The 26,803-nt window shown below is 37.6% G+C and overlaps 1 protein-coding gene across 2 annotated transcripts; it reads right to left on the reverse strand.

Annotated features, from left to right (window-relative positions):
- Window positions 1-1,243: 1,243 nt before the first annotated feature.
- On the reverse strand, window positions 1,244-26,162 carry LOC144636237 (polycystin-1-like protein 2). 2 transcript variants are annotated; one of them, XM_078495396.1, is made up of 23 exons: window positions 26,058-26,162; window positions 24,473-24,614; window positions 23,989-24,111; window positions 23,576-23,698; window positions 22,638-22,760; window positions 22,357-22,479; window positions 22,002-22,124; window positions 21,586-21,708; window positions 21,268-21,390; window positions 21,001-21,123; window positions 20,618-20,740; window positions 19,709-19,837; window positions 18,611-19,319; window positions 16,593-17,169; window positions 15,887-16,105; window positions 15,291-15,446; window positions 14,948-15,142; window positions 13,336-13,560; window positions 12,203-12,919; window positions 11,649-11,885; window positions 8,437-9,744; window positions 6,371-6,535; window positions 1,244-5,843 (listed from the first exon to the last, which is right to left on the reverse strand). In XM_078495396.1, the coding sequence occupies exons 1-23, from the start codon at window positions 26,073-26,075 to the stop codon at window positions 4,413-4,415; spliced, it is 7,335 nt and encodes a 2,444-aa protein (XP_078351522.1). In that variant the 5' UTR covers window positions 26,076-26,162; the 3' UTR covers window positions 1,244-4,412. The 2 variants fall into 2 exon arrangements, with proteins under 2 accessions (XP_078351522.1, XP_078351521.1); XM_078495395.1 differs by having other exon boundaries at window positions 5,623-5,839; window positions 6,377-6,535.
- Window positions 26,163-26,803: the final 641 nt, after the last annotated feature.

The following is a 26,803-nucleotide window of genomic DNA, read 5'->3' on the forward strand; positions in this document are numbered from 1 at the left end:
TAGACTTCCACCTTCATAGGACTTAATGATGTCCTCCGGCAAACTTCCTTTAGACAGCAGAAGGGAAAGCTAGATCACAACTGTTCTACTAGTTAGCGCGCGCAACTAGAATTCAAATGATAGAGAGGGGTTGGAGTTAGAGACTGGGCTAGACTAAGCACAAGTAATTCTAGGGGGAGGGACAGGGAGGAAGAAAAAAAAAGATTGAAATCACTGCATTAGACAGGGCAACATTTCATTGGAAGAAAGCCGAACAATTCTTCGTATCCTCAAAAAAAAAAATGAAACCCCATACATTCCTTAACAGCCCGATAGCCACCTTTTTATAAATCAAGTTAGATATATACGTATATATAAAATACTAATTATGCAAAAACTGAACCAATTTTAACTCCGATGAAGGTAACAGAGAGTAACCGAAAATTAAGTTTTATACGTTTTTACCAACCTTTTTTATATCAGATACAAACCAAATTTTATTAGATATAAGAAATATCAAGTTTAAACGCAAAGTTTATTATCGCGTATATAAAACAAGTTTTAGTAAACACCAGTATAAGCCAGCATTTTGTTAAAATTAGAAAAAGAAAATCAAGCATACTGATTTGAAACAAACCTTTCTAAGCGTGGAAAGTGGAAAAATGACTTTAGAAGACAAGGAAAACACCAAAGAAGCTTGAGAATATTTGAAAAACACTCGATAAACAAAGTATGAAGCGATACGAAGCATGCTTGAGAACTTGGTAACCAAGCTACAAACTCGGTGGTTACTGGTAACAGCACATCTGCCAGGTCACTAAGCAGCTAAGTTCGTAGCATGAACGATGGGAAGATATTTTGCTCAAGTGGATTTACGCTTTTTTTTTTTAGCAGGTATTGGTATTGGGCAATGATAATACTGTCACCGTTCTACCATTCCATCAAGAGGGCCCCCTCTTTTTTTTGAGGGGGGGGGGGGTAACAAGCTACATGTAAAACTTTCCAGTTGTATGGTATGAACAGCTGTAACATACCAGTCATGGTGGGAGTATGGATGTTTTCTAGAACAACAATGTCTTAGTTCTAGTTCATCTTTGAGAGTTTATGCTAGTTTATCTTTGGGAAATTATGCACAGACTGCTAAACGATAATCTTTTTTTTTTATTTATCAATTTTTTGTTCATGGTAAAAAAAGAATATATACTAATGTTTTAAGAAAATAACATGAATAAAAAAATCATATATCTATGAAAAAAGCATATATCTATATATTACTGTATATTAGTATAATTTCCAGAGGTGAACTCAATTCTGATTGGTCGAGAAGCGCGGTTTATGACACAATATTCACCGTGCTAGGTGGTGGATCGGTAGAGCATCTTACGATTTGGCTACTACGCCATGCTACGTTTGCCACCCAGGCCAGTGAACATGGCGGCATTAGCTGAATGAAAATTTCTTTCATTAAAAAAAATATCACTACAAGTCCTGGATATTTAAAATATTGGGAATTTTGCAAATTAACTACTAAGGCTTTTGGACCGAAAATATTTCCAAAAAAAAATGGTTTCAAAGGCATTAGAATTGATCGTAAACATTGAGATCGCACGCGGCCATCTACTCAGTCACATCGACTGGCAAAACATTATCTAGGTCTCTTCTCACCGGAGCTGGTAATTTCGAGAGGATTCACACAATTACTTAGAAGTCACCAAAGATTAAATAAAGGTACCAGACATCCATCTTTTTCTTTTTCGGCTTCGAAAAAGTATTCGACTCCATTGAGTGGAACTACCTTCAAAAATGCCTAGAAACGTTCAACTTTGGCCTGCAACTTCAGCAGTGGAAAAAAATAATGTAATATACAGCGGCATTTTAAGTTGCATCGGCTCAACAACGGTTTTGCCTCTAGAAAGTTCAATTTAGGAAGAGAAGTCAGGCAAGGCTACCCTCTTTCTGGCATTCTGTTTATTATTGGAAAAGAAATCATAGGCGTTCCTATTAAATAAGTGGCATTGAAATCAATGAAAGAAACACATTAAAACTTACGCAGTATGCAGATGTACGACCTTTTTTAAAAGATGTTCAGTCTCTTTACACTTTATTTGACCTACTTGCCCAGTTCGAAAATTGCTCTGGACTTCGAATAAATCAATCTAAATCAGAATTGTTGTGATTAGGATCATTACGTCATCGAAAAGATTCACTTCTGAATCTAAGATTTTGCGAATAATCCATCTATGCCCTTGGTGTTTATTTTTCGTATGACGAACAACGTTCAACCAAAAACGACGTTCTTTAACTACTGGATCCTTTAAGGAAAATTCTAAACATTTGGTCGTCGAGGGATATTCAACAATTATTCTATGAGCCCGCGTTGGATACGAGGTGGTAAATAGCTAACGAGGCGCGAAGCGCCGAGTTGGTTATAACGACTCGTATCCAACAAGGGCGAATAGAATAATTGTTTTATTAAATTCTTCTTTAAGTTTAAATCGACTGGACATTTCAGTTTGATGTAAACGAAGTAATATTATGAGGAGGCGGGAAAATTTGTGCGTGGTGTTCAATTCTTGATCATGAGTTGAATGAAACACACGAGGAAAGCGAGCGAGAGAGTTTTCTTCCCAAGATTTTCATCCAATAATCTCCTCTAAAGTTTATATATCCTGGAAATTGTGACAGCAGTTAAGATTTACGGGATGATCCGAGGCAAAAGCTTTTCTGGAAACTACACGTCTTGTGCAAGTAGAACGAAGCAAGTGTTCACATTGTACTTGTAATTTACGGCTCCACGGCTGTCATCAAGACTGCTATATTAATTGAAGCGAAATTGAGCTCAAAGCGGAACAGGTTTATTGAAGTATAAAAGGACAAGACTAAGATTAAAAGGTAACAAACTTTACAGAAGTGCTGAGCCTAATTTTATGACGTACAATGAATTAAACTGTGTCAGTTTGCCGTTTTTTTATAAATTATTTGCTGCTTTTCTACTTTATTTACTCGCTCTTGTTGTGCGTTTACAAGTATCGTTAATTAAACTTTTCGCATCAATCCTTTTGTTTTGCGTAGTTAGTTTTACTATGGCATTTCTGTGTTTTTTGTAGGCACCGCTGAATATTTCTAGTTCATAAAGCTCGCTAAATTTGCTGTTTTCAACCATTTTTCTGATGGAACAGTCGCTTCCCGCAGAAAAATGTTACGCTGAGCGGCACTTGCCGCACTCATTTCCCATAAATTATAAGGTAAAACATAGGTATACGAGCTGACAACCGGATTCAGTGAACCAATTAGAAAGCTAGAAATGCAATATCCGAGGTTGAGAATTTAATAATTCAATATACGGCAGAATCAATATAGTAAAGACAATGGCAATTTCAAAACTAACTTCCGTTTGCAGTGTGCTGAACACACGGGACACGTTCGCTGCAGAAGTTAATAAGCTGATATTTGAATTCTCCAGCACGGCCAACGCAGTTTGAGGAAGCAAATTGATCGTTCTGGAGTTCTGTACACACTTTCGTCAAGAGAAAAGAACCACGATAAAGGACAATTGCTAAGGATGAAGATGCAAAAGGAATTTCGAGCTTAGTTAGGTTATTTTGATCGATATCACAACATTTTGTGGGACTACGATGCATTGGTAAATATGCTGCCTTCAACAACCCAAGCCAATTCTCAGGTATGTCTTAGATAAACATTTACATGTGTGTTTAAACGACAATTGAGAAAATTTGGAGTTATACCACATATTAAATAATTCCGTTGAAAACTGCCGTTTAATTCGACTTTCTAGTATCGTGAAAAGTATTCTGGACCCGTTGCTAGGGACATTCACGGTTATATAGTTTTAGCAATTTTTCTTGTTTAGTTATGGTTGAATCTTTTACTCAGTCCATAACGTAAATATGACGTCATCGGACCACGCCCATGATAACGTGACCAATAAAGAAAAAATCTAAAATTTTTGATGTTTTGCATGTTATCAGAAAATCATTCATGGTGTCATGATCTTTATTTGTTTCTGTATCTTGGTAAGTATGGGTTTCATTTCATTATGGAAAATAATTTTTTTAGAGAAATTTAAAATATTGATTTGTCCATAAAATTTTTATTAAAAATGATTTAAGCAAATGAATACTTAGTTATGTTCCCGACCCAGGTCGGAAAAATATAACGTCGAAAAAAAGTGAATCAAATGAAAGACCGCCAAGTATTTAGATTTTTTCTGCAAACCGGAAATCATTTTGTTAACGCATGCGTAATTCATCTGACAAGAAAACAATGCGCGCGCTAGTTTTACGCGTACGCTTTTGACATTATTTGCATGTGTAAAAAAACTGCTTTTCCTGGTTCAATTTAATCTGACTGATTCTCAGATGTGAAGTCAACTATTAGTCAGGAAGTTTTTCGGTAGTTCTTATTGTTTCATCTTATTTGGCGAGTTTGAAGAAGTGCTCGAAAGGAAATTTTTTTGCACATCTGGCGCGTACAGATAGCGTGAGTAACCCGTACACGCAATACAGCGCGCGCTCTTTTAGCACCTTAGCAACGCGCGAGAAATTTAAACAGAATGGTTCTGCGTCAGAAATGCACATGTTAAGATACGTTGAGTCGTCACAAAACAACCTCATTTCAATCTGCGGTTTACTTCTTAGGCCAAAAATGTTATCAAGACGCTCGCCAACAAAGTGCGCCATTTCAAGCTCAGCTGCACTTTCCTCTGCGTGAGCTTTTGCCTCAGCATACGATTCATTTAATACAGAAACTATCATGTTCATAAAAAATATTGTCGTGGTCAGCATGTACAAAAACGCAAAAGTTGGCCCAAGGAAAGGATTCTCATTGCGAAGCTCATCAATAGGAACGGCCTTTCCTAATAGGAATTCAAATTGTGAGATGACTGCTTGCATGTAACTGGAGTACGAATATACTGTTCTACCAAAAAACTGCATTCCCGATATGACAAAGGCATGAAATATGATTAGGAAGAAACCCACGTAGGAAAGTTGGTATTCAACGGACTGACGAAAAGATAAAAATAAGTAAATCACATGAGGATTGAAACGAATGAGATTTAAAAGCTTAAGTGTCGCCATAAAAATGGCAACAGCTATTGAGGCATTTTCAAGGTTGGCCCAATCTAGGGCTGTGTGAAAATGCACAATGTCAAAAGGATTCTTCTGGATGCCTTGAATGCTGTTTAAGACATTCTTTGATCTTATCATGTACAATGCTACTGACGAAATGGAAGAGATAATCATTACGAAGTCAATCATATTCCATACAGACTTGAAAAATCCAAGGCGCTGTCTGTAAAGGTGTATCAGCAATATAATGAAGTGGTAGAGCACCATGACCAAGAACAGAAACTGACAAATGAGATAGAACATGACAGCCCCTGACTCTGTACTGTATAACTCAAGTGTTTCGATTCTTCTTGTAGTGAATGCAGCACCAGTTGCAAGCTTTTCGTAGAAGTAGACGGCGATGCTGATCAAGTTTGTATTCACGTTGAACACTGCAAACTCTAAAATCACCGCTCTGGTCTGGCGATCGACCCATCCTTGACCAAGAGTCTCGTTGAGGACGACATATGCAGTGTCTTCGTTATACACAAGCAATGCAGGATAACCACCCCCTCCATATGTGTTGTATGGCGCCTTTATCGGACCGATGTTCAGTTCTTCAGCTGTTTGGTAACGCCAAGGCTTCGGACAAATTGTCAAAGCTTCAGACCGGGAAGTATTGTGGGGAAGGGGCTTCCATCCTGGTAGACTCAGCGTCGCGGTGTCTTCTCCTTCACGGGAGTAGTCGTAGTAGCAGAACGGAATGATATGTTGATTTGTTGCACAAGAGCCTTTGAAAGAACAGAAAGATTAAGATAATGAATAAAAAAAATAGACAGGATAACACATACACATGCATTTTCTTGACGTATTGACTGGAAAAGTGCTCGCAAAACTGTCAAGCTGTTAAAAGAGCAGTTTTTTACTTGAGCGTGCAAGTTATTCACATTGGCTCAAATTTGCTTTTATTTTACTGCGATTAGTAATTGGTTTAAAAATATCACGCTACTTTATCAATCGGGAAGCAATCAAACCAACAAACGAACAAACAAACAAACCCATCGTGGCTCGGTCACACAGGTTTTGTTGCGCTTCGTGCCGGCTAGGTGTGTTTGCTTCGAATTTTGATAAAATCACTGGATTTTTTTTAATAATCGGTTAAGTGAAAAATCAACTTTTTTCTAACAACTTCATTGATGATTTATATAAAGTAAGGTCCCAAATGGAGGTAAAAACTTTTTCAAGAAAAAAATGTAGTTGCTGTAAGTGATTATTGAATAGAGGAGTTAACATAACTTATAAAATACTCATGTCTTATTATTTTTTACTCTCAGTTGTCGCATCCACGGCATGCCAATTAATATGGACTTCTTGTTCCCGATATACAAATCTTTCTTCTCTTCAAGCCCATTGTACCACGCTTGGTTGTAAATGCTTGGCAGAAACTCTTGCTTTAACCATTCCCATAGTCTGTGAGAGTCAGTGACCTGAAACAAGAATCACAAGGCAGACCTTTCTATTGTTTAGTGTACCAGCAAAAAATTAAGTAGCATCGTACCCCTCAGCTTGCAGTTTACAAAATAATTAAGTCCATCTCTTCTATGCGTGCTTTTAGCAAGTTAACTTAGCATTCAGATAACAGATAAATAACTTGTTGCCTACAACGTCGATTAGAATTATGGTAGTCTTATTAAGGTGTGTCGCGCCGATTCACTTGCGCGCCCAAGTTTAAACGGTCATTAGGGAAAGACTCACACATTTTTTGCCTAATCCGTGGGAGCTCAATAACATTGTTTGCCGATCTTGTATGGCATATTTTTGCAGGATTAAACTTCACACTGTAAACAGGAAAGTTGTATTTTTATCTAATGATTTACCTAGGCATGAACGTGAAATAAAATGTAAAAGTGTAAAATGGGGGACTAGCTCAAAAGATATCCAGACATGAGTTTTTTCCGCCTTTTAGGCATAATCCCCCCCCCCCCCACACACACACACACACACATCTTAAAGCCATATTATCTTCTCCTTCAATTCCCAACATCCTCACCTCCTTATACCTCCCAACTAACTCTATTAATGGCTTTCAGAATTCATGCCACATCCATCGTACAAAGATTACAAGACTAGGAGACGTAAAGCAAAAGTCTCTGAAGTGTAATAACAAGTTGAACTTGCAACCTGACTTAGTTGCTGAGCCTCGTTGCCTTTTTCTTTGAGATAGAAGTTTGATGTTAGGTACTTGAATATTCCAACTTTGAGTTTGAGAACTTAAAGTTAAAGGAATTAAAAAATGAAACCCCAGATTACTTTTTTGCTCTTTGCCAGATTTATACAAGGCAGTTATTTGCTTTTTGTTCGTAATAAAAAAGTGTGCAAAACAAGTGAGACATAAAGATGCAGTATCTAATATTAATATACAATCTTCGTTCACTGTCCAAAATCCACGCGCGCAATTGGTTGAAATAGATCACGTGATTTTGCTTTACCTGTCGTCAGCAAACTTCGATAGTGCAGTATGGACAATAATGCACAAAAATCGTGCATTATTGAAAGTGTCTTCAGCTTCAAGGCTTGCAGAAGTGGAAGAAAAAATATATTCCTCAAATAATCAACGATCCAATACCAAAAAAATCGAAGAGGATAACAACTTGAAGCGTTTTCATGTTCAAAGGTAAACTGCAGCCCAGTAAATACATTGTTGTGTGCGATTGACTTGCTTTTTGCTTGATTGTGAAAGCCATCGACTTGCTTTGAACAAGCTTCTCGCTGACTATATTTATGAACGACCACAGCTGATGAACGATTTTATGAACCATTGTAAGCTTTATTTCTGTATGGCTTATTCGTGATTTTTATATTTTTAATCTAATTCCGTGTAATTATGTACTACTACACTTTTTTATTTTAAACATTATTGTTTGAAGTTCAATGAGTCGATGATGGCTTGCAGTGTACTCAGATTGTATATTAAAAGGGTTACAGTCTGTCTGTTCGTGTTTTGTTGACAAATACACGCACTTGCTGGCCTCACAATGAACTCAAAATTTTCAATACTGCACTCGGCTACGCCTCGCGCAGTATTGAAAATTTCTCGTTCATTGTGCGGCCAGCGCGTGCGTGTATTTGTCAACAAAACACTCACAACAGTCTCTAACCCATAAATAAAGCGTGCTTCATGGATATTGCGTTGTACGACATTACAGTATTATTTTCGACGTTAAGTACATGAAAGCATTCATATTTGAAATGCGGATAAATTTAAAGTGACTACGTTAGTATTTTCTTTCCCGAATGTAGACGTTGCATTTCTCCCATATCGCTTTCTCTTGAGTAAAATCGTACAACCGCAATTTCCATAACATGTTTAAAATGTATGTATAGTTACCTTAGTAAAATTCTTTATTGGATTTCTCATCGCTGTTGTCATCAGAAAACGATTTTCATTCTTATTACCATAACAAACGACAGCAAGGAAAAACCAAAATACTAATTGGAGAACAATTTTCTTCACCATGCCTGTCAATTGTGCCTCTTTTTTGGTTCGCTCACGCATAGCCTCCAACTTATATCGTTTTAAACGACGCTTTGGATCATCATTAAGAAGATCGATGTCGATCTTACATGGAACATTTTCGTATTCCTCGCATCCTTCACGATGGTCTTTGTTTCTGCTTAAGAGCAATGCAATAAGAATGACAGCCAGCATAGCCTTAGTTGGTTGAAGAACGAGAATATCCTGGCTAAATGAAATCACAAAGGAGGCAAGCCATTGCTCAGATGTTTCTTTACCCCACGTAAAGCCGTAAAGTAAAGTGAAAACTGCTGCCGTTAGAGTTGTGACGAAGCAGAGAAAGTAGCCAACGTATACACAGAAGTGAGGCAACATGCAACCTTGGCCCCTTATCTTATCCACGAGATAATGGTCTTGATGAGATTCTTTTTGTTTGTGGTCCGTTTTTCGTCTTGGTCTACTGTACTTAAACATGAACACTATCAGGAGGTTTACAGGTGCGACTATTATACCACTTTGAACTCCGATAACAATCTGTTTCCAAGAAAACTTGAATGGTCCAACCTGTATAGCTTCATGCGACTCTCCACCAAAGTTATAGAACATAGCACTAGCAATCATGGCGCTGAATAGAAGTGACAGACAGCACGAGGCTCTCTGTGCACGTGTGAAAGTACTGCAGCATGCTTTACCAATGACAGAGAGCCACAAGTGACTGTCTACAAGTTTCCTTCCAAAATATAAACGAACCTTCTCTGAGAAGGAAATGTGCCTTCGGTTTTCCGCCGTAACTTCTATTTCCCCGTCATCTTTGTCCAACGCAAGCCACCGATTTATGGGGAACACCCACTGTTCTTCCGTTTGCCTGTTTCTTATTGTTACAGTCTCGATGAACGACGAGGGATCCTCTCCTGAGTTGTCGTGTTCTAAAGCTATTTCCGTTAACGATCCAATCGATTCGTCTGTAATCAGGACAAATCCATCGATTCCTCCTCGAGAAAATGTTTCTCTGGACTCGCCTTTGCCTCGCAGTGAAATTAAGTTGTGCTCATTTGTTTTACCATAAATGCTGATTGTAACGTTGGCTGTTGTTCCCGAATTTTTCCAAACACCAGTGCTAATAACCAAGTCATAAAAATAGGTTCCTTCTTCAGCGATTGTTACATGTCGTGGAGGGCAAATCTATAATAAAATCAAGAGAGCACTTAATCCTGGATTATACCCAAGGCACATAAGTACAATGTTAGTGAAATACGATTCTATATATTTGTGACCCTCCACGGGAAAACAGGGACAAAGGAGATAGCAGGCTCACAACACGCTAACATCGCAGGATTAGAGTGTTCCTAAGACACGCTTTATGCGCATATTTAATTCGTACAACAAAGACGGACACACTAGCTTTTGTATCGGTGATTCTAACACGCTAAACCTTTTGTTTAGATTAGGGTGCTTATCATGACACGCATAGCTAAATACGTCTGTACCATGGTTTTCTTATGCCTGGACGGCGCATTTTGAGTTGTTTTTGTTTGTCAATCTAACCAATCTAACCAAGAGATTTAGCATGTGTAGAACACGTTGTCTCACCGAGGTCGGATAAGAAAAAAAAAGGGTTCTGTCGTTATGTACTTATTTGTTACACACTCCTGATGATTTCCGGGTCGGACAAAACAGCTGACCTCTTCTGGACTTAAGGATACCACAGTCTAAAGATTAGCAAATACGCATACCCGAGTGTATTGAATCCGTCTTCTTTAACGTAATGAGCGAAATTAATTATAAGTACTAAGGCAACAACTAATATAGAAGAAAACAGAGGAAAGAAACTATGAAATTTAAGCACCGGTGGCTCAGTCGCCGTTTACATATTTTTTGGGTTTCAATAAAATCAACACATTCATATGTAGATAGAAACAGAAGCGAGATACTAACATGCAGTTAGTTAAAAATAAAAAGATTAAAAAAAACTGCAGTGACAAACATGACAAGTCAACTTAACCCTATTCAGACCGGGGGGGGGGGGGGGGGGCTTTTGAGGCCCTCGCTGACTTTGAACTTTTATAACTTTTTTAAGATTTAACCAAACACTGCCAAACTTTCTGAGTTTTCCTAAAATTTATCTGGCAGCAATTTGGTAGGGTTGGCTGATGTGTCAGGAACTTGACATCACCATGGCAACGGCATTTTGACAGGCATGTTTTCCCAAATTTGTAATTTTGCGTGTTTCTGTTAATAAAAATCAACTTAAATGAAATTATTTTTACATTTTTACGGATTTAAAGCACATTTTTATTTATTTTGAGTAATTTGCAGTGATTTTGGGTGGTTTTCTGGCATTTTGGAAAATTTTGAAATCCAAGATGGCGAATCCAAGATGGCGGCTGTTTTGACATCATGATGTAATTGTCACGTGATGTGACGTCACCATCCCACGTGACGTATACCAAAAGAAAGAGTTTTGGACATACAATACATCCTATAAGTTTCATGGTGATTGCTTAAATATTCTGGAAGTTACATAGGGGGGGGGGGGGGCTTCCGAAGCCCCCCCCCCCGGTCTGAGAAGGTCAAAAAAAAGCCCGGTCTGAATAGGGTTAACGTTTCGTATGTTACAACATACATCTTCAGAAGTGACCGTTAGCAAGAAGATGAAGATACTTCTGAAGATGTATGTTTTAACATACGAAACGATAAGTCAGTCTTAAAATCAAAGTTTTTTTTTCAGACATGCGTTGTCTTGTCATATTTGTCACGGCAGTGTTTTTTTTTATTTTTATTGAAGTTAAAATGGCCTAAGAATAAGAATGTCTGCGATCAGTCAGTTCCTTAGAAACTAACTGGCGCATTTTGGATAATCGCTACACGGAGACTCATGGATAACGGGAGCAGTTTTAGCAAGACGTTATAAAAGCACGCTGGATAGTGCAAAATACGTTTATCTTTGATCTAAACAAGATTCATGGATAACGGGAGCAGTTTTAGCAAGACGTTATAAAAGCACGCTGGAGAGTGCAAAATACGTTTATCTTTGATCTAAACAAGATTAGTTGAAAAAATGTTGTTACTTTTACATCCGAAGTTACCTTGTTTTCATCTCTCTTGTCAGCCCTCCTTGCGAAGAAGAGCACAACAAAATACAGAAGAAAAACAATTGAAACTGTCACCAGAACTGAAATATGGCCAGACTCATCGATCCGTGTAAACTCTACAAGAACTTTGTCAAAGTCAATGGCATTTGGTGCTTGGATGAAGTTTCCACCGAAAAACGTCAAGTGATTACAAAGACATTTAAGGTGGCTGGCGTTTGAACTCGGGTCAACCTGCGATAGAAGAAAAATGCAAAACGCATGTGTTAAAAAAATATAATAATAATAATAAAAATATTTACAGTACCCTGAGAACATGTTCTCCTTTTGGTTTTAAAACTTCTGTGTAAAGTTTTGCATTTGTAGAAAGAGAATGATGTTCAAGACGTGGGCTTTATCCATGTTTAATTGCCATATAATGTAACTTTATTTTTTTATCTTCGTTTCTTCTTTCTCGGATAAATTAGCTATACAGCAACTCTTGTAAAACCGAGGTGAAATAAAGGTGATATGATGCGATCAAGGAACTTAAAATTGTTCGTATTAATTACCTTGCAACCATATGAGGACCACTTCTCTTCATCTTCAGACCAATACAAACAACTAGATTGGCTAATAGTGAACGTGTAGTTGACATCTGTTATTGGGTCATATTGTGGAACAATCGTTTTATAAACTCCTTTAGGTGGAGGATCCTTAACACCAACGCATGACCGTCTTTCACGACCGCGACCAAAACACGATCGTCTTTTTCTGGAATGTTCACTGGCATTTTTAGCTCCGAGGAACAAGAGACCGACATAAAGAAGACTTGGCTCAGACGGCACAAGTGTGACGGAAGTCTCTTCGAGAGGGCAGGATGTCTCGTTCCGCTCAAAGTCTGTTTGCCTTTCACATGTTGACTTAAATTGAACGACAAAGTTGTAATCAAATTCTTGAATAGTTGGTCTTGATCCAATCTTTATAAAGATTTCAATTGCGATGTCTTTATCTTGTGCTCCCAGTTTAAGAAAAGCAGGAATTCCTGCTAGTTCCGCGTAATAACTATGGGTGGATATTATGTTTGGCCTTAAGAAGCCGTATTCCGCCATGTTGTTCGTATCCATCGGTAGCCCATGCATCGGGATGATCATCTCAATGTCGCTAGCGAGGTGTGATACGCTAATCGTTTCCGCATTGCTGCTCTGAAGTTCGAGACTAATTACACTTGATTTGACCATTTTACTGGTTTTGTCCCAGGTAAAAGGATTGAACTCAAAAGCCATCATCTGCAAAAATAGAGAAAAATAATCATGAAGGTAATAACTTTCGAGAGTTTTAATGATGATATTTCATAATCGTGACAATATTAATAACATTTATACTGCAGTCTGAGGTAGACGCAGTGGCCTATTGGTTATCTCGCTGGACTCAAGATCAGCAAACAAATAAAAAAAAAATGACGGCAAAAAATAATGATATATCGCCGAGAAATCCATATACATTCCAATTTCTTACAGAAATTATGCATATGACATTGGATTGCAATGAATGAAAAAAAAAATTCAAAGGGTCACAAGCAGCCGCATTGGCTGCTTGGATTAGGCTAACTATTAAACGTAAGTCAATGAAATCACCGTATCAATTCACATTAGTGAAATAAAAAGTGAGATAAAAAAAACAAGTTCTGTAATATGTCCCTTACCTTAATGTTAATGTTCTCTTCTTCAAAACTTACAAAGTTTTCTGGCAGCTTGACCTTTGCAGATGGTCCTTCAATAACGAGTCCCTTTAGATCATTAGTGGTAACCTTCTTTAGAACTAATTTCAAGTCTGGAATATTAATGACAAGAACTTCGGACGCGACCAAGCGGGAGAAAAATGCTCCAGTCATAGTGTTCAGTTTTTTCAAAGCCTTTTTTGATACCTCCTGCAATTAACGGAATATATGCCACATTAAAATAATAAAATGAATTCCATTGAGGTGAAGAAAGTAAATATTATGACGCGGCAGTAACAGGTTAATGAGTAAGTACTTAAGTGTGGCTCATTTTGTAGTAAAATTAAAAAAAAATCGTTTGCTATATGGATGGGATCATTAGCCCTTCTTCCATTTCCAAACCTCATCTTAAGGTGGCTCGTAATAGTTTGGGCAGAATTATATATACCTGTCTTTGGTTTTCTTTGGTGTTCTATCGCAGCTATACTAAGAACGTTCAGAACAGAGTGAAACTGGATTCAGTTGTGAGTGGTTGGAAGGAGGCTGTTAGAGGTTCCCCCCAGGGGTCATCATTTGGTCCGCTATTATGGAACATCTTCCAAAATGATATGACTTACAAAGTGACTAACCCTAAGGCTCTCGATGTACGCGGATGATCATCAGCTATACCGTAGCAGGAAATTCAGTAGAATATGGCGAACAATCACTTAATAATGAGGGACAACAATATCTAGATGGTATGAGGACAAGTTCTTGAAGGGAAACTATGACAAGAACAATGCAATGTCGATAAATAGAGGGAACAACAGCGACAAGCTCATAAATGTAAACATTGATGGATATACCATCAAGTCTACCCCAGACCTCAAATTGCTCGGGGTTACAGTGGATGATAAGCTTGAATTCAGTAAACATGTAAGTGATATTTGTTAACAGGCAAGTAAGAAAAATTGGTGTCTTAGTACGCCTTAGAAAAGATGATCCCTACAGAAGCCAAGCCCCAACTACACAAAGCAGCAATTCTACCTAATCTCACGTATTGTCATACAGTGTGGCATGTCTGTAAAGCATCTGATACTAGAAAACTAGAAAGGGTGCAATGTGCACTATAAAATAGCAAGTCGGCAGCTCACGATGAATTATCAAGTAAGCCAAAGCTGCCTAGTTTAGTAAATAGACGCCTACAAGACATACTGATATTAATGTACAAGGTTTAAAATTTATTGGCACCTAAACACATTTGTGACATATTTTACAAGCAATTTAAGAATTATAATTTGCATATATAGTAGTGATTTCCCTATACCTACTTTTAACGCTGTCAACTATGGTAAACATAGCATAAGATATTTATGTCCCTATCTATGGGGAAAATGGACAAATACCTTCGCAACAAAACAAGCCTTCATGAGTTTAATTTTTCCTCCTTACAGAGTTTTTTTTTTATTATTATTAAAAAGGGATTTGGCCAAGTTTTTATTTAACAGCTTCGTGAAGAATAATGCCAATTGACGAGAACATACGTTTTTAGATAATATAAGCTAAGCTACAGTTGCGTTTAAGTGTAGCAACTATTTGAGTTAATATCGTTATTTACCTTTGAAGATTCCCCTATCTCTTCTAGTGTTCCATTGTCTTGGATCGTGCATGAAGCAGACCAAAGAACATTTTTGATACATCTTGTAATACTAGCAGCTGCTTCCTCTAACTCGGCAGAAGAAGGCTCCTCTATGTCCTCAAGAGCAGATACCAGTTTGTTCGTTGCGTCATCAATAAGTTTCATTGCTAAACCCTAGTAAATACGTTATGAGAAAGATATTAATCGACCGGTGTCAATAATTGAAAAACAAGCAAATGAAGTAGCGCTCCTGTTGGACGGCCTGCCACTTAAGCAACAAGTGACCAAGGAGAGCTAGATCGGGTATTAAGTACGGCCGTACCTGAAAGAGCTTGTTAAGCTCAGTGTTTTGACTACCCTCACAGGATTGACCTTGTTGATCTTCAATGGCCAAGTTTAACACCGTCATAATCACGCGCGACATCTGAATACTCTCGGGCGCTGTGTCTGCAAATTCTGCTACTAACTTTCTTGAAATCTGACCCAAGAAAAAAAAAAAAACATTACAAAATTTAGCTGTATGAACAATAGTTTGGATAAAACAACAATACAGGAACATCAGCGACCAAGAAAGCGAAAATATGTGCTGTTGTTGCTCTTTCTTCTTCTTAAGAATGTTTTTTTTGGTTGGAAGCTATGCACGCAAATGCACCTGTTACCTACCACGCCTTGGTTTCAAGAAACTCAGTAAACTCTGACTGCGTACTTGACTGCACAAACAAACGTGAGACACTCAAGTGTGAGAGGAGGGGAAAATGGCACAACTTTGAGCGCTTGTAAAATCGATAGTTTTACCCCTACGCATTTTAAACTTTGGAATCGTGTATTTCAAGAGGTAAATTTTATATCTAAACAAAAACATTTTTCACTTCATGGGCACTTTAAATAATGATTTCACTTAGCTTCGTGTGTACATACCAATGTTTTTACATCTTGATTCAGAGCTTGTCCACAGTCCGATTTTTCATAGTTGACAGCCTTAAGGACAGATATGGCCAGCTGCGCAGCTTTGTTAATTTCACCTTTTCTTAGAAATACGTCCAGCTTACTGTCATTTCCAAGCACAAGGGCTTGTAACTCGTTCAATATTACTTCCGCCGATGAAATACAAGAATCAAACTTGGGGGATGGCTTGACCTGAAGAAGATAAGATGGAACGATTTAAGCTAAAAGGATGTGAATCTTTGGACGTGTTTTTTTTTCTGTTTTTCTATGTCTTTTCATAACGTAAACTCACAGAAAAGACCACATCCACACCTTTGCCAGCGCTAATCCCATCCAAGACTGTCTCGCTTTCCATATTTGGTTTTTGCTTATATAAGATATTGACACACTTTCTTTGAAAGCCAAAACTTAGAATAAAAAACGAGACGTTCGTTCTGGGTACGACCTAAGCGCTGCCGTTCCCAAAGAAATTCGATTGGCGGTCCTTCCTGTAAGTTCGCGCGAGGGAAGAAAAAAAGGGGGATCAACTCTTTTGTATTCTTTTTGGGTTTTCAGCCTTAGTTCCTGGTCTATTGTATCGTGTCGACGTATTTCAAGCTACATGGTTGCACCGCCAGCATTTCCATGAAGCAGGATGGTTTGTAAGAACTGCAAATGATGACACAAAGAAATTGATTACCTTAACAAGCAATGTCTCTACAACCGCCACAGAGACAGCGTTCTTAATAATAATGTTAATTTGTAACTTGTAATCGTCATCTTGGGATCCTGCCGGTAAAACTGTTGGTACTGACTTGGAAGAAATGCCATAAGATATTGGCTCATCTCCAAGGCGAAATTCGTAAGTTATTGGCGTATTTTCATCTTGCCATTCAAAGCATTCAAAACTTAATTCCGTTTCAAGTGATATGCCTTCAGTGTCCGACTGTTCGCAGTATCCACCGTGCGGTTCTCCTTCCGTATAAAAGTCAAGCACGGCAAAATTATTTTTTCCTATTTGAGGTTTTGCAGAGAGCATTAAACTGAATTTAGAATCAGATGGCAATGCGTTTTTATTGAAGACTATATTGGCTGCATTTACTCCAGTTGAAGTCATGTTTGGTAAAATAGGCAAATTCTGCCATAACTTGGTTGTGTCATTCCATTTTTTTAAGCGCCATTCGAAAACTGCTCCACTGCATAAAGAGCTCACACATCTTGATGCCACTCGGAATTTGTTCGAAGGAGAAATGGTTGGTCCACAATCTACAAAGCATCTAAATGAGGGAAAATAACAAATTAATACTTGTTTACTCCCAAAGAGACATCCAAAGTATCCAAATTATTAAGTGCATGCATGTTAGTTTTTAACTTATTTTTTATGTCAAAAATAACCTCTTAGCCGTGACCGTGTAGTCAGTCAATCGGTCAGTGAAGTATGTGTGTTTGTCACACCAATCAGGTTGAGGGTACTATCAGAATCAATCAAATTGTAGTTTTTAAAGGAAAAGTAATTTGGCACAGTTGTAGTGAGCGATTTTGTTCGACGATTCTAGATTTGTAGGAGGTGGAATTGGTGTGTTGTGAATTAATCCTGGATTATTTTTTTTTGGAACGCTCGCCTGCTTACAACACACACACCGTCAGCAAAAGGCCTAACACAAAATTGTTATTCGTCATTTTGGAAAGGCTAGCCTTCCTGTCTGTTGTAAAAAATACATAAAGCATTTGCAGAAAGCAGAATTTAAGAATAATGTTGTCATTATGTTATTAATACTGTGGGTATATTTACAAAGAGTCGAAGAAATGGAAAGGAATCTCCTTTAGATTACTAAATATTACCGGAGACTAGTGACTCCGTGGCGCCAACTGCAAACTGAAATTAATTTAATTCGTCTCTAAAGCGTCTTGCTCAAATCACCAATTCAGAAGTGGCGTTTGTGTTTATACTTTTAAAACATTTCGTTCAAACATTTAATGATAGCAAAAACAGAATAAGAGCATGCCATTCTGTGACAATTTGATAACTCAATCAGTTCTTGTTCGTTGAATGAAAATTTACGTTTTGAGATCTTTCAAAAGAAACAAAATCTTTTGTTGAAAAAATTATGTGAGAAAACAAATATTCCAGGTGTACTGCGCTTTAAAGACCCTTTTTTCAGATAAGATGGTTTTTGATTTAATTTTTTTTATTACTTCGTTTATAACTTTTCGTTTAATGACTATTAAAATTTGAGTCATGGCTTTTTCGAGAAAAACAAAAGTATTGTGTTACGTTTATTTTCAAGAAAAACAATGTGAGAAAAACAATAGGATCATGTTACAGTGTTTGGCAAAAAGCTAAAAGTATACAAAAGTATCACGTTACGTTAAAGCTAGCAACAAAATAAGCCCTTTAAACAAAATAAGAACGTGCCACTTCGTGACATTTTGAAAATAAAATTTGTTTCTGTTTTTCAGTTAAATAACTACGTGAAAATTTACGTCTTAAATAAAACAGTTTTGACGTAATAAAGTGCACGTAAAATTATTTTGTTTGCAAGCAAATTGTGTGCAAAAAAGTGATACCGAGGATCGAAATACACAAATAGCATAACCCATGACATAAACCATCCCAACAGGACAATCACCCAGTCTCACCCCAAGCCACCTCATAAATTGAAAAAAAAAATAACTCCTGTAAAACTAAATATTGTCATTTTCTCTATCTTTATGTACCTGAGAAAAACATGAGGTATCTTTCCGTCTACTAGCTCGAAAGACATCTCAGCGAAGGAGCTTCTCTCATCTTTTGTCACTGTCAATCTTAGAACATAAGTCTTTCCAGCTTCTAGTTGGCTAGTTCTGATATTAACAGAGGAGGTTACATTTGCTTCCTCGACAAGGGAATGAATGCATTCAACAGACTCCATTATCATAGAAGCGTTTGCCGCTGAATCACGACAAGACCATGTAAAATTGAGCCCAGTGGGGTCTCCTGGGCCAATATTTCTGTCATAACTTAGCGAACCATTCACAGTTACATTTTCATTGGATCCCCAACGAACTTTTCCTCCGCCGTCGATAATAACTCTTATAGGAGCTGCGGTGATTTCGATGAAATCATAGTCAAAGGCATGAAGATAACGTGGAAACGCAGAATCGTAGATTGTAAATAAAGCCATAAATTTGACTTGATAGATACCGACAGGTATGGATCTCCTGTTTATAGTCCACTCTTCTGTTCCTTCACTTACCAAGGTTCCCTCTGCTGAGGACAACAGTTCCATTTTGCTTACCAGACGCCATTCCAAGACACTCTCCAAAACGATAACACCTTCGGGTAAACCTTCAATGTTCGCTCTGTGGAGACGTTTGGTAGACCGCTCAACAGGAGTGGCATGATACCTGTCCTTAGACATGTCTCCGATTGTCACTGGGAAGTCTCCTGTAAATAATTAAATAAGGAAGTTCAGGAATATAATAACGCGCGTGCGGTCATAGTAAATAATGTGTCTGGAATGGAACGAAATAAGAACAACGTCTTATGCTATTCGCACCAAGAAATAACTTCTCATGCTTCGACATGCTGCTCGGTAAACTTGTAAAGGTTATGTTGAAATAGGAAATGAACTTCTCGTAGTTGTAGGATATGGTCTGATAAACTCAAACTGCTCCTTTAATTAATGTTTTGTCTCTATTAAGTGAGTGACTCACTGTGATTGGTCGATTAAACGATAGAGAGATTGAGCAATTGATGATTGATCAACTTATCGATTGACTCACAGGTTGATTCAGTAAATATGTTTGTAACTAAATGGAAAAGTAAACACTCACCCATGGGCTCACAATGTAGTCCATCACCGGTATAATCTTCTTGACACTTGCAGGTGAAGGAACCTTCATTGTTGTAACAGTTAGCCACTCCATGACAGTTGTGGGTTGTGGTCGCACATTCATCGATGTCTGTCGGTTGAGTTTCATTCTAGTTTATTCTATCACTGCTTCTAGTTTAGTTCAATTTTAACAAGTTTTTAAAAGTCTAGGTACATTTTTACAGGGAATCCCCATATCCCCACTATTCCGCACTGTTCCCGCGGCTTTGCCGCTCTCGTTCGAGGCTCGTTTTCGTAATGTTTAATAAATGAGCAGCAGTGTTTTATCAAGTTTAAAACACGAGGCGCAGCCGAGTGTTTTAGACTTGACAAAACACGAACTACGAATTTATTAAACGGCTTAAAAATCTTCTGATGTAGATCAACTCATTCTTGCACTAATATTTAGATTTGGGGCTATTTTTGCCTAGAAAATTGGACGTAAAGTTTAGCCGTGTCTTTATCAGATATAAAGACACTCATTAAACATTAATTTCTTTTGTATTTTCTTTATGAATTATTAATGAGTTTTTAAACTATAAACAAAGCACTTGCGAGCAAAATCCTGCCTCTATATGCAGGCTACGTCGATTTTTTAGATAACTCCACCTACGGCTTCAAACATTTAATTTTCTTAGCACACCTTGAATGCAACACAATTTAATTTGTTGTTATGGAATTTAACACAAACAGATGACTTTCCCCTCTTCCTTCTCTTTTAATTAGTATTTTCTTACAGTATACGCAAGGAATTTGCCGACAACATAAAAAAGAACCATTAGATTTTAACTAAGTCTAGGTAGTAGACAAAACGAAAGCGAAAAACAAACAAACAAACAAACAAACAAAGCAAAAATAGATGCAGCCTTACCTGAACAGTTTACGCCATCTCCTTCAAATCCTGACAGACAAGAACAGCTGAATGATCCAAACATGTTGTTACACTGAGCGTTCACGCCACAGTTATGTTCTCCATTTTGACACTCGTCCAGATCTGCAAAAAGACAAGGCTGCCATTTACCAAGAAACAAAGCTAATAAGAAACGAATACATCATTACCAGAACAGTTTAAGCCATCTCCTACATATCCGTTAAGTCCAGTACAATTATATGAGCCAAACGTGTTGTTACACTGAGCATTCAAGTCACAGTCATGTTCTTCATTTTCACATTCGTCCAAATCAGTGAAAATCATGATGATCATTAAGAAAGAACTACTCATTAAATATCAACAAACAACGAATGCAGCATTACCAGAACAGTTAACGCCATCTCCTTCATATCCGTGCAGACAAGTACAGTTAAATGAGCCAAACGTGTTGTTACACTGAGCATTCACGTCACAGTTATGTTTTCCATTTTGACATTCATCAGTATCTGCCAAAAGGCCAGTGTACCATTAAGATGTCAAGCAACAAATATTAAATATTACCTTATTCATAAAGTAATACCTCGTGCCCTTTTTTTGTAAACAGGACAAGCGTAAAAAAAAAACTATAGTAAAGAAGAATGTAGCCTTACCAAAACAGTTCACGCCATCTCCTTCATATCCTTCCAGACAAGTACAGTTAAATGAGCCAAACGTGTTGTTACACTGAGCATTCTCGTCACAGTTGTGTTCTCCATTTTGACATTCGTCGACATCTGCGAAAAGAAAACGGTGCCATTTTAAAAAGGAGCAGCCATTAACTCCTTTTATTCAATTAGTAATGTCTGGTTCACATTCTGTTGTGAACGGTACGTACAATCGTCAAGCAAGTTAGAATAAAACAAGACAAAACAGAAGCAAAAAATATAAAGCAAACAAACAAACAAAGCCAAAAAAAGATGCAGCCTTACCTGAACAGTTCACGCCATCCCCTACATATCCTTGCAGACAGGTGCAATTGAATGAGCCAAACATGTTGTTACACTGAGCATTCACGTGACAGTTATGTTCTCCATTTTTACATTCATCGACATCTGCAAAAAGCCCAGCGTACCATAAATACAACAAGGAAAAGACATTTAATATTATGTGTTTCATAAAGTAATACCTGGTTCATTTTTGTCGTAAAAAGGCAAGCGTCAAACAAACAATAATAATAAAAAAAGAAAGCAGTCAAACCTGAACAGTTCATCAAATATTATTAAATATAAAATATTTTTAAATATTAAATATTATTTGATTCATAAAGTAATACCTGGTTCACTTGTTGTTTTCAAAAAGACAAGCGGCAAACAAACAATAACAATAAAAAAGAAAGCAGTCAAACCTGAACAGTTCACGCCATCCTCAAAAAATCCTTTCAGACAAGAACAGGTAAATGAGCCAAGCGTGTTGTTACACTGAGCATTCACGTCACAGTTGTGTTCTCCATTTTGACATTCGTCCACGTCTGCGAAAAGAAAACGGTGCCAGCCATTAACTACTTTTTGAATCATTAAGTAATATCTGGTTCACATTCTGTTGTGAACGGCACGTACAACTTAGCCTGCGTAGCTGGCGGACCCAACAATACCGCCAGCTACGCAGGCTACGTACAACTGTGAAACAAGTTAGAACAAAACAAGTCAAAACGAAAGCGAAAAAGAAACAAACAAACAAAGCAAAAATAGATGCAGCCTTACCTGAACAGTTCATGCCATCTCCTACATATCCTTGTAGACAAGTACAGTTAAATGATCCAAACGTGTTATTACACTGAGCATTCACACCACAGTCGTATTCTTCACTTTGACATTCGTCCACATCTGGGAAAAAAGCACATTGTCATTATTTTTAAAAAAGCAGCAGCATTAAATGGTACTATTATTTAATTTATTAAGTAATACCTGGTTCAGTTTTTTTTTTTTCTAAAGAGGACAAAAGTCAAACAAAGAAAATAAAATAAACAAGAATGCAGTCTTACCAGAACAGAAAACGCCATCTCCTTCATATCCTTGCAGACAAGTACAGTTAAATGATCCAAGCGTGTTGTTACAGCGGGCATTCACGTCACAGTTACGTTCTCCATTTTGACATTCGTCGACATCTGTGAAAAGGGCACAGTGCTATTAAATGGTTCTATTGTTTTATTTATCAAGTCATTCCACGCTAAGAGGACATGTGGTTACTGTCTGTAGTAAATAAGAACGACAATGATATAAGTTCGTAGTTTGGGTTAAGTTTCGTGCTGTGTCTTGAGAAAGATGCCTTTTAAATCGTTAACGGAGAAAACAAAAACATTGCTTTGAAGGGTCTACAACAGACGCCATTTTCTTTGTTTGGTCAAACATGCGTGCAGAGTAATGGACACGGGAAAACGAGCCTGCAATGTCGTAAAAGTTCTGATAACGTGATAAAAGGGAAAAAAATACGTGTACTGCGTGGCACTTGTAAGAGAACAAAAGTTAAAAACTAAGTTTTTCTAAATGAGTATTAAGTGCCTTTCAAAAAAAAAGAAATGCTCCATATGTTTCGGGATCAGCCCTTCTTCTTTTTCCACTAAAGAAACGTTATGACAACGTAACGGTCAGCAGTAACACCCATGAAAAAAACTGACGGACTAACTAACAGACCCGATGGCGTAGCACGGTTACTGACGTAACGACAATATAGTTTAAAGCCTGCAATTTTGTTGTTGTTGTTATTGTTGTTGTTATTTGACATTTTCGGCTATCTTTTAAAGCTTTGAATTGTATGGATCAGATGTCAAAGTGAAAAGAAGTAGGAAGTTATTTGGAGTCATTCAAGGAATTGGAATATATCTTATCTTGCGAGGTAACGCAAAAGCTATGTAAAGCTAGTACAGAAATCCTTTTCCCAAAGTTTATTTTATGCAAACCGATAAACTATATCTATACGTACCGTAGCATTCTAGACCATTTCCCGAATATCCCTGAAAACAAGTACAGTTATACGACCCAATACTGTTGCCACACTGAGCGTTCAAATCACAGTCGTGCGTGCCAGTTTGGCATTCGTCAAGATCTGCGAAAGAACCAGTCAAATACCAATAAGCAACGAAACAGCAATCGAATCGATCTGATATGAAGTCTTTGTTTTGCTGGCCTTTAAATTTATAGACTATTTCAGATGTCTGTAAATAATTGAAGAATAGGGCCAAATTTTAAGTGAAATACCAATGCCCCTATACTTTTACTGGCACTTGGCAAAAATGGCAAACAAACAAACGAACAGCCAAAAATACCAATTTTAACAAACGAAGTGAAGTTAACCTTATCAAAATGAGGCAAATTATAAATGTGGCTCCTGCGTACCGGGACAATGCACACCATCTCCTGAATATCCTTGAAGACAAGTACAGTTAAATGAGCCAAACGTGTTATAGCACTGCGCATTCACGCTGCAATTGTGTCTTCCATTGTCGCATTCATCCTCATCTGAAATTTAACCAGTAAACAATTATTTGCTTACTGACACCGAAGAGTCGAATGAAATTGATAAATCGTATTGACCACTTATACCGTTAATGACTGGCTGCAAGGCTCAAGGATTTACAGTGACGAGGAGAACAATCGAACTTAAATAAACTAGAAACGTCCTCCGTCGAGTGTTCAGGCCATTCATGGTCATGTTTTTGGATTTGGCGCCAGGCATTTAATACCCTATATCCATCCACGAGAATAATAATAATTAGAAATGGATAAGAAGTGTTTAAAATCATATGATTTTTCTATGTTGCAAACTAACAAGTAATGTTCTTGCATAATTTCCAATAAGAGGCGAGATCTTCTACATTACCTTTAATACAGCCATACAGCTCCACTCTCATTGCTATGTGAGCATACCAAGTTACTGGCCGGAAACGGATATAGCGTGCCGTGATTGGCGGGTTTATTTCATGGTAAACAACAGTGTTTTGGTCTGTATTACCCACAAAATCCTACATCAGCAATATCAAAGGATCAAAGATCAGTTGATAGCCATGTTACTTAGATATAACTCAAAAACTAAACTTCATATTAAGAGTTGACTAAAAATACGAAACATATTAATAATTAGAGGCGGACATAATTTTTTAACCTCAACTGAGCGAAAGACAAATTCAGAAACTTATAAAAACGCATAATAATTTAAATTAAATTATCTCATTCTGACCGCTACGTATTTAGGACATGTTCTGGACAGGGGGGGGGGGGGGGGGGGGGGGGGGGGGTAGAAACGAGGTCTGGACCGAGTAGTGATGCTCTCACAACTTGCAACGCGCTCAATTCACGATGAAGTCAGCGGTTTTTGGACGATGATGCAACAGGCCATCCTTTTCCGCAAAATGGACGCTATGGCAATCACGACTTACATATTATAAAGGGGTTCAATTCTCTTAACTAAAAATCTAAAAGCAGTGTGTTTATCCGAAAATTTCGTCATCGTCGTGTATTTCTAAGAACGCAGAATTTCGTGATACGTGCTACTTTTTAGTGCTAAAATGCAAATGATTGTACCGCGATTTTCAACTGGCCCACATTAGACTTGTAAATGAGGTAAAACAAAAAACGACCAAGTCAACAAACGAGACAGACTAACTCCCGAGTTAGGATTTCGAGTAGGATTTCGAGTTGGATTTCGAGTTGGATTTTCGAGTTGGATTTTCGAGTTGGATTTTCGAGTAGGATTTCGAGTTAGGTTTTCGAGTTGGATTTCGAGTTGGATTTTCGAGTTGGATTTTCGAGTAAGGATTTTGCGTTGGATTTTCGAGTTGGATTTTCGAGTTAGGATTTTCGAGTCAGGATTTTATTGACAAAGCAAAACATATTACAATTATTTAAAGCTAACCGTAACACCGGAGTGCATAGTAGGCTAACCGAAGTGAATAGTACGCTAACCGGAGCGTGTAGTAGGCTAACCAGATTGGATAGTAGGCTAACGGAAGTGAATAGTAGGCTAAACGGAATTTTAAGTACGGTTTTGCTTGAAATTTAACTTGAAATTATTGTTTTGGCAAGTACACAAAGAAAGGAGCTGCTCATTCGCTTAGAGACATCCGCTGACTACCGCCTGGATGATTGTTGTGCAAGTTGTGAGAGCATCGCTCAGATTTCATATAAGCAAATGTATGGGAAGTTGCTTTCCCCAAACAAACAAAAATGTCAAACAAAACCAACAAAGTGAAGTCAAGCAAATAAAACGAGCCAAAACATTGGTCGCCCACTACCTCTATGAACGATACATGTGATTGGTTTTGAAATAATAACAGACAGTTACAACAAAACCCCTAGCCATAGCCCTAGAAAACAATAGTGGTAGTGTTACAAAGGGTGAAATAAAATTGAGGTGCTAGAGAGGTAGTAGTGGCTAACTACAAATCATCAATGTCCCTTCTACATACCGGAACACTGCCCACCATCTCCTAAATACCCTTGAAGACAAGAACAGTTAAATGAGCCAAACGTGTTGATGCATTGCGCGTTCATGCTACAGTTGTGTGTTCCATTTTGGCATTCATCGTTATCTGCGTTAAAATAAATTCATAATAAATTGTTAACACAGAAGAGTCGACTGAAAATTAAATGGGGCAAAATAGGGCTGTCAGAAATGTCACTGATCTAATTTTGAGATCTGTTCAAGTGATTTGTTGGATGATCTTGACTGGGGAAGGTTAGAAAGCAAAATAACAAAACAGTTAGCCATAATTTTGTATAAAGCCAATTAAACTCCCCCCCCCCCCCCCCCCATCGTACCTGAGGAAGATTTTTACCAATATTCTAAGTGTACACACGCGCAATCTCAGAAACTCCTAGTCATTTTTTTTTAAATCCCTAGACCTGGAATTGAGTCTGCGAAAGGGAGCCTACACTGTCTACAGGGGATCTCTTCTGTGGAACAAGATCCCCTCGGTGATAAGACAGCTGCCCAGTTGGAATATTCTTAAAATTTCAATGCTTAGAAAAAAAACATTATCAACTGAAGAATCCACTTTTATTATTTTTTTACACTTTTAGTTAAGTAGTTCCATACTTAATGAACAATGGCTTAAATTCACATGTCTTATGAAGACCGGTAACATGTGAATATGATAATGATAATGCATGTATGAGTAGCAAGTATGTGCTCAAATGCGCTGTACACATACTG

This window comes from Oculina patagonica, chromosome 13, assembly GCF_052425735.1.
Source record: "Oculina patagonica isolate OP01 chromosome 13, crgOcupat, whole genome shotgun sequence".
NCBI classification, from domain to species: domain Eukaryota; kingdom Metazoa; phylum Cnidaria; class Anthozoa; order Scleractinia; family Oculinidae; genus Oculina; species Oculina patagonica.

Excerpts from the sequence above, each read along its gene's own strand:
- LOC144636237 (XM_078495396.1), bottom strand. Across the intron at positions 22,480-22,637 it reads AGATGGCGTTTTCTGTTCTG|ATGTGGACGAATGTCAAAGT; the intron begins GTAAGACTGCAT and ends CTTTTTTCCCAG. Across the intron at positions 9,745-11,648 it reads ACAAGAGAGATGAAAACAAG|ATTTGCCCTCCACGACATGT; the intron begins GTAACTTCGGAT and ends ATTTTATTATAG.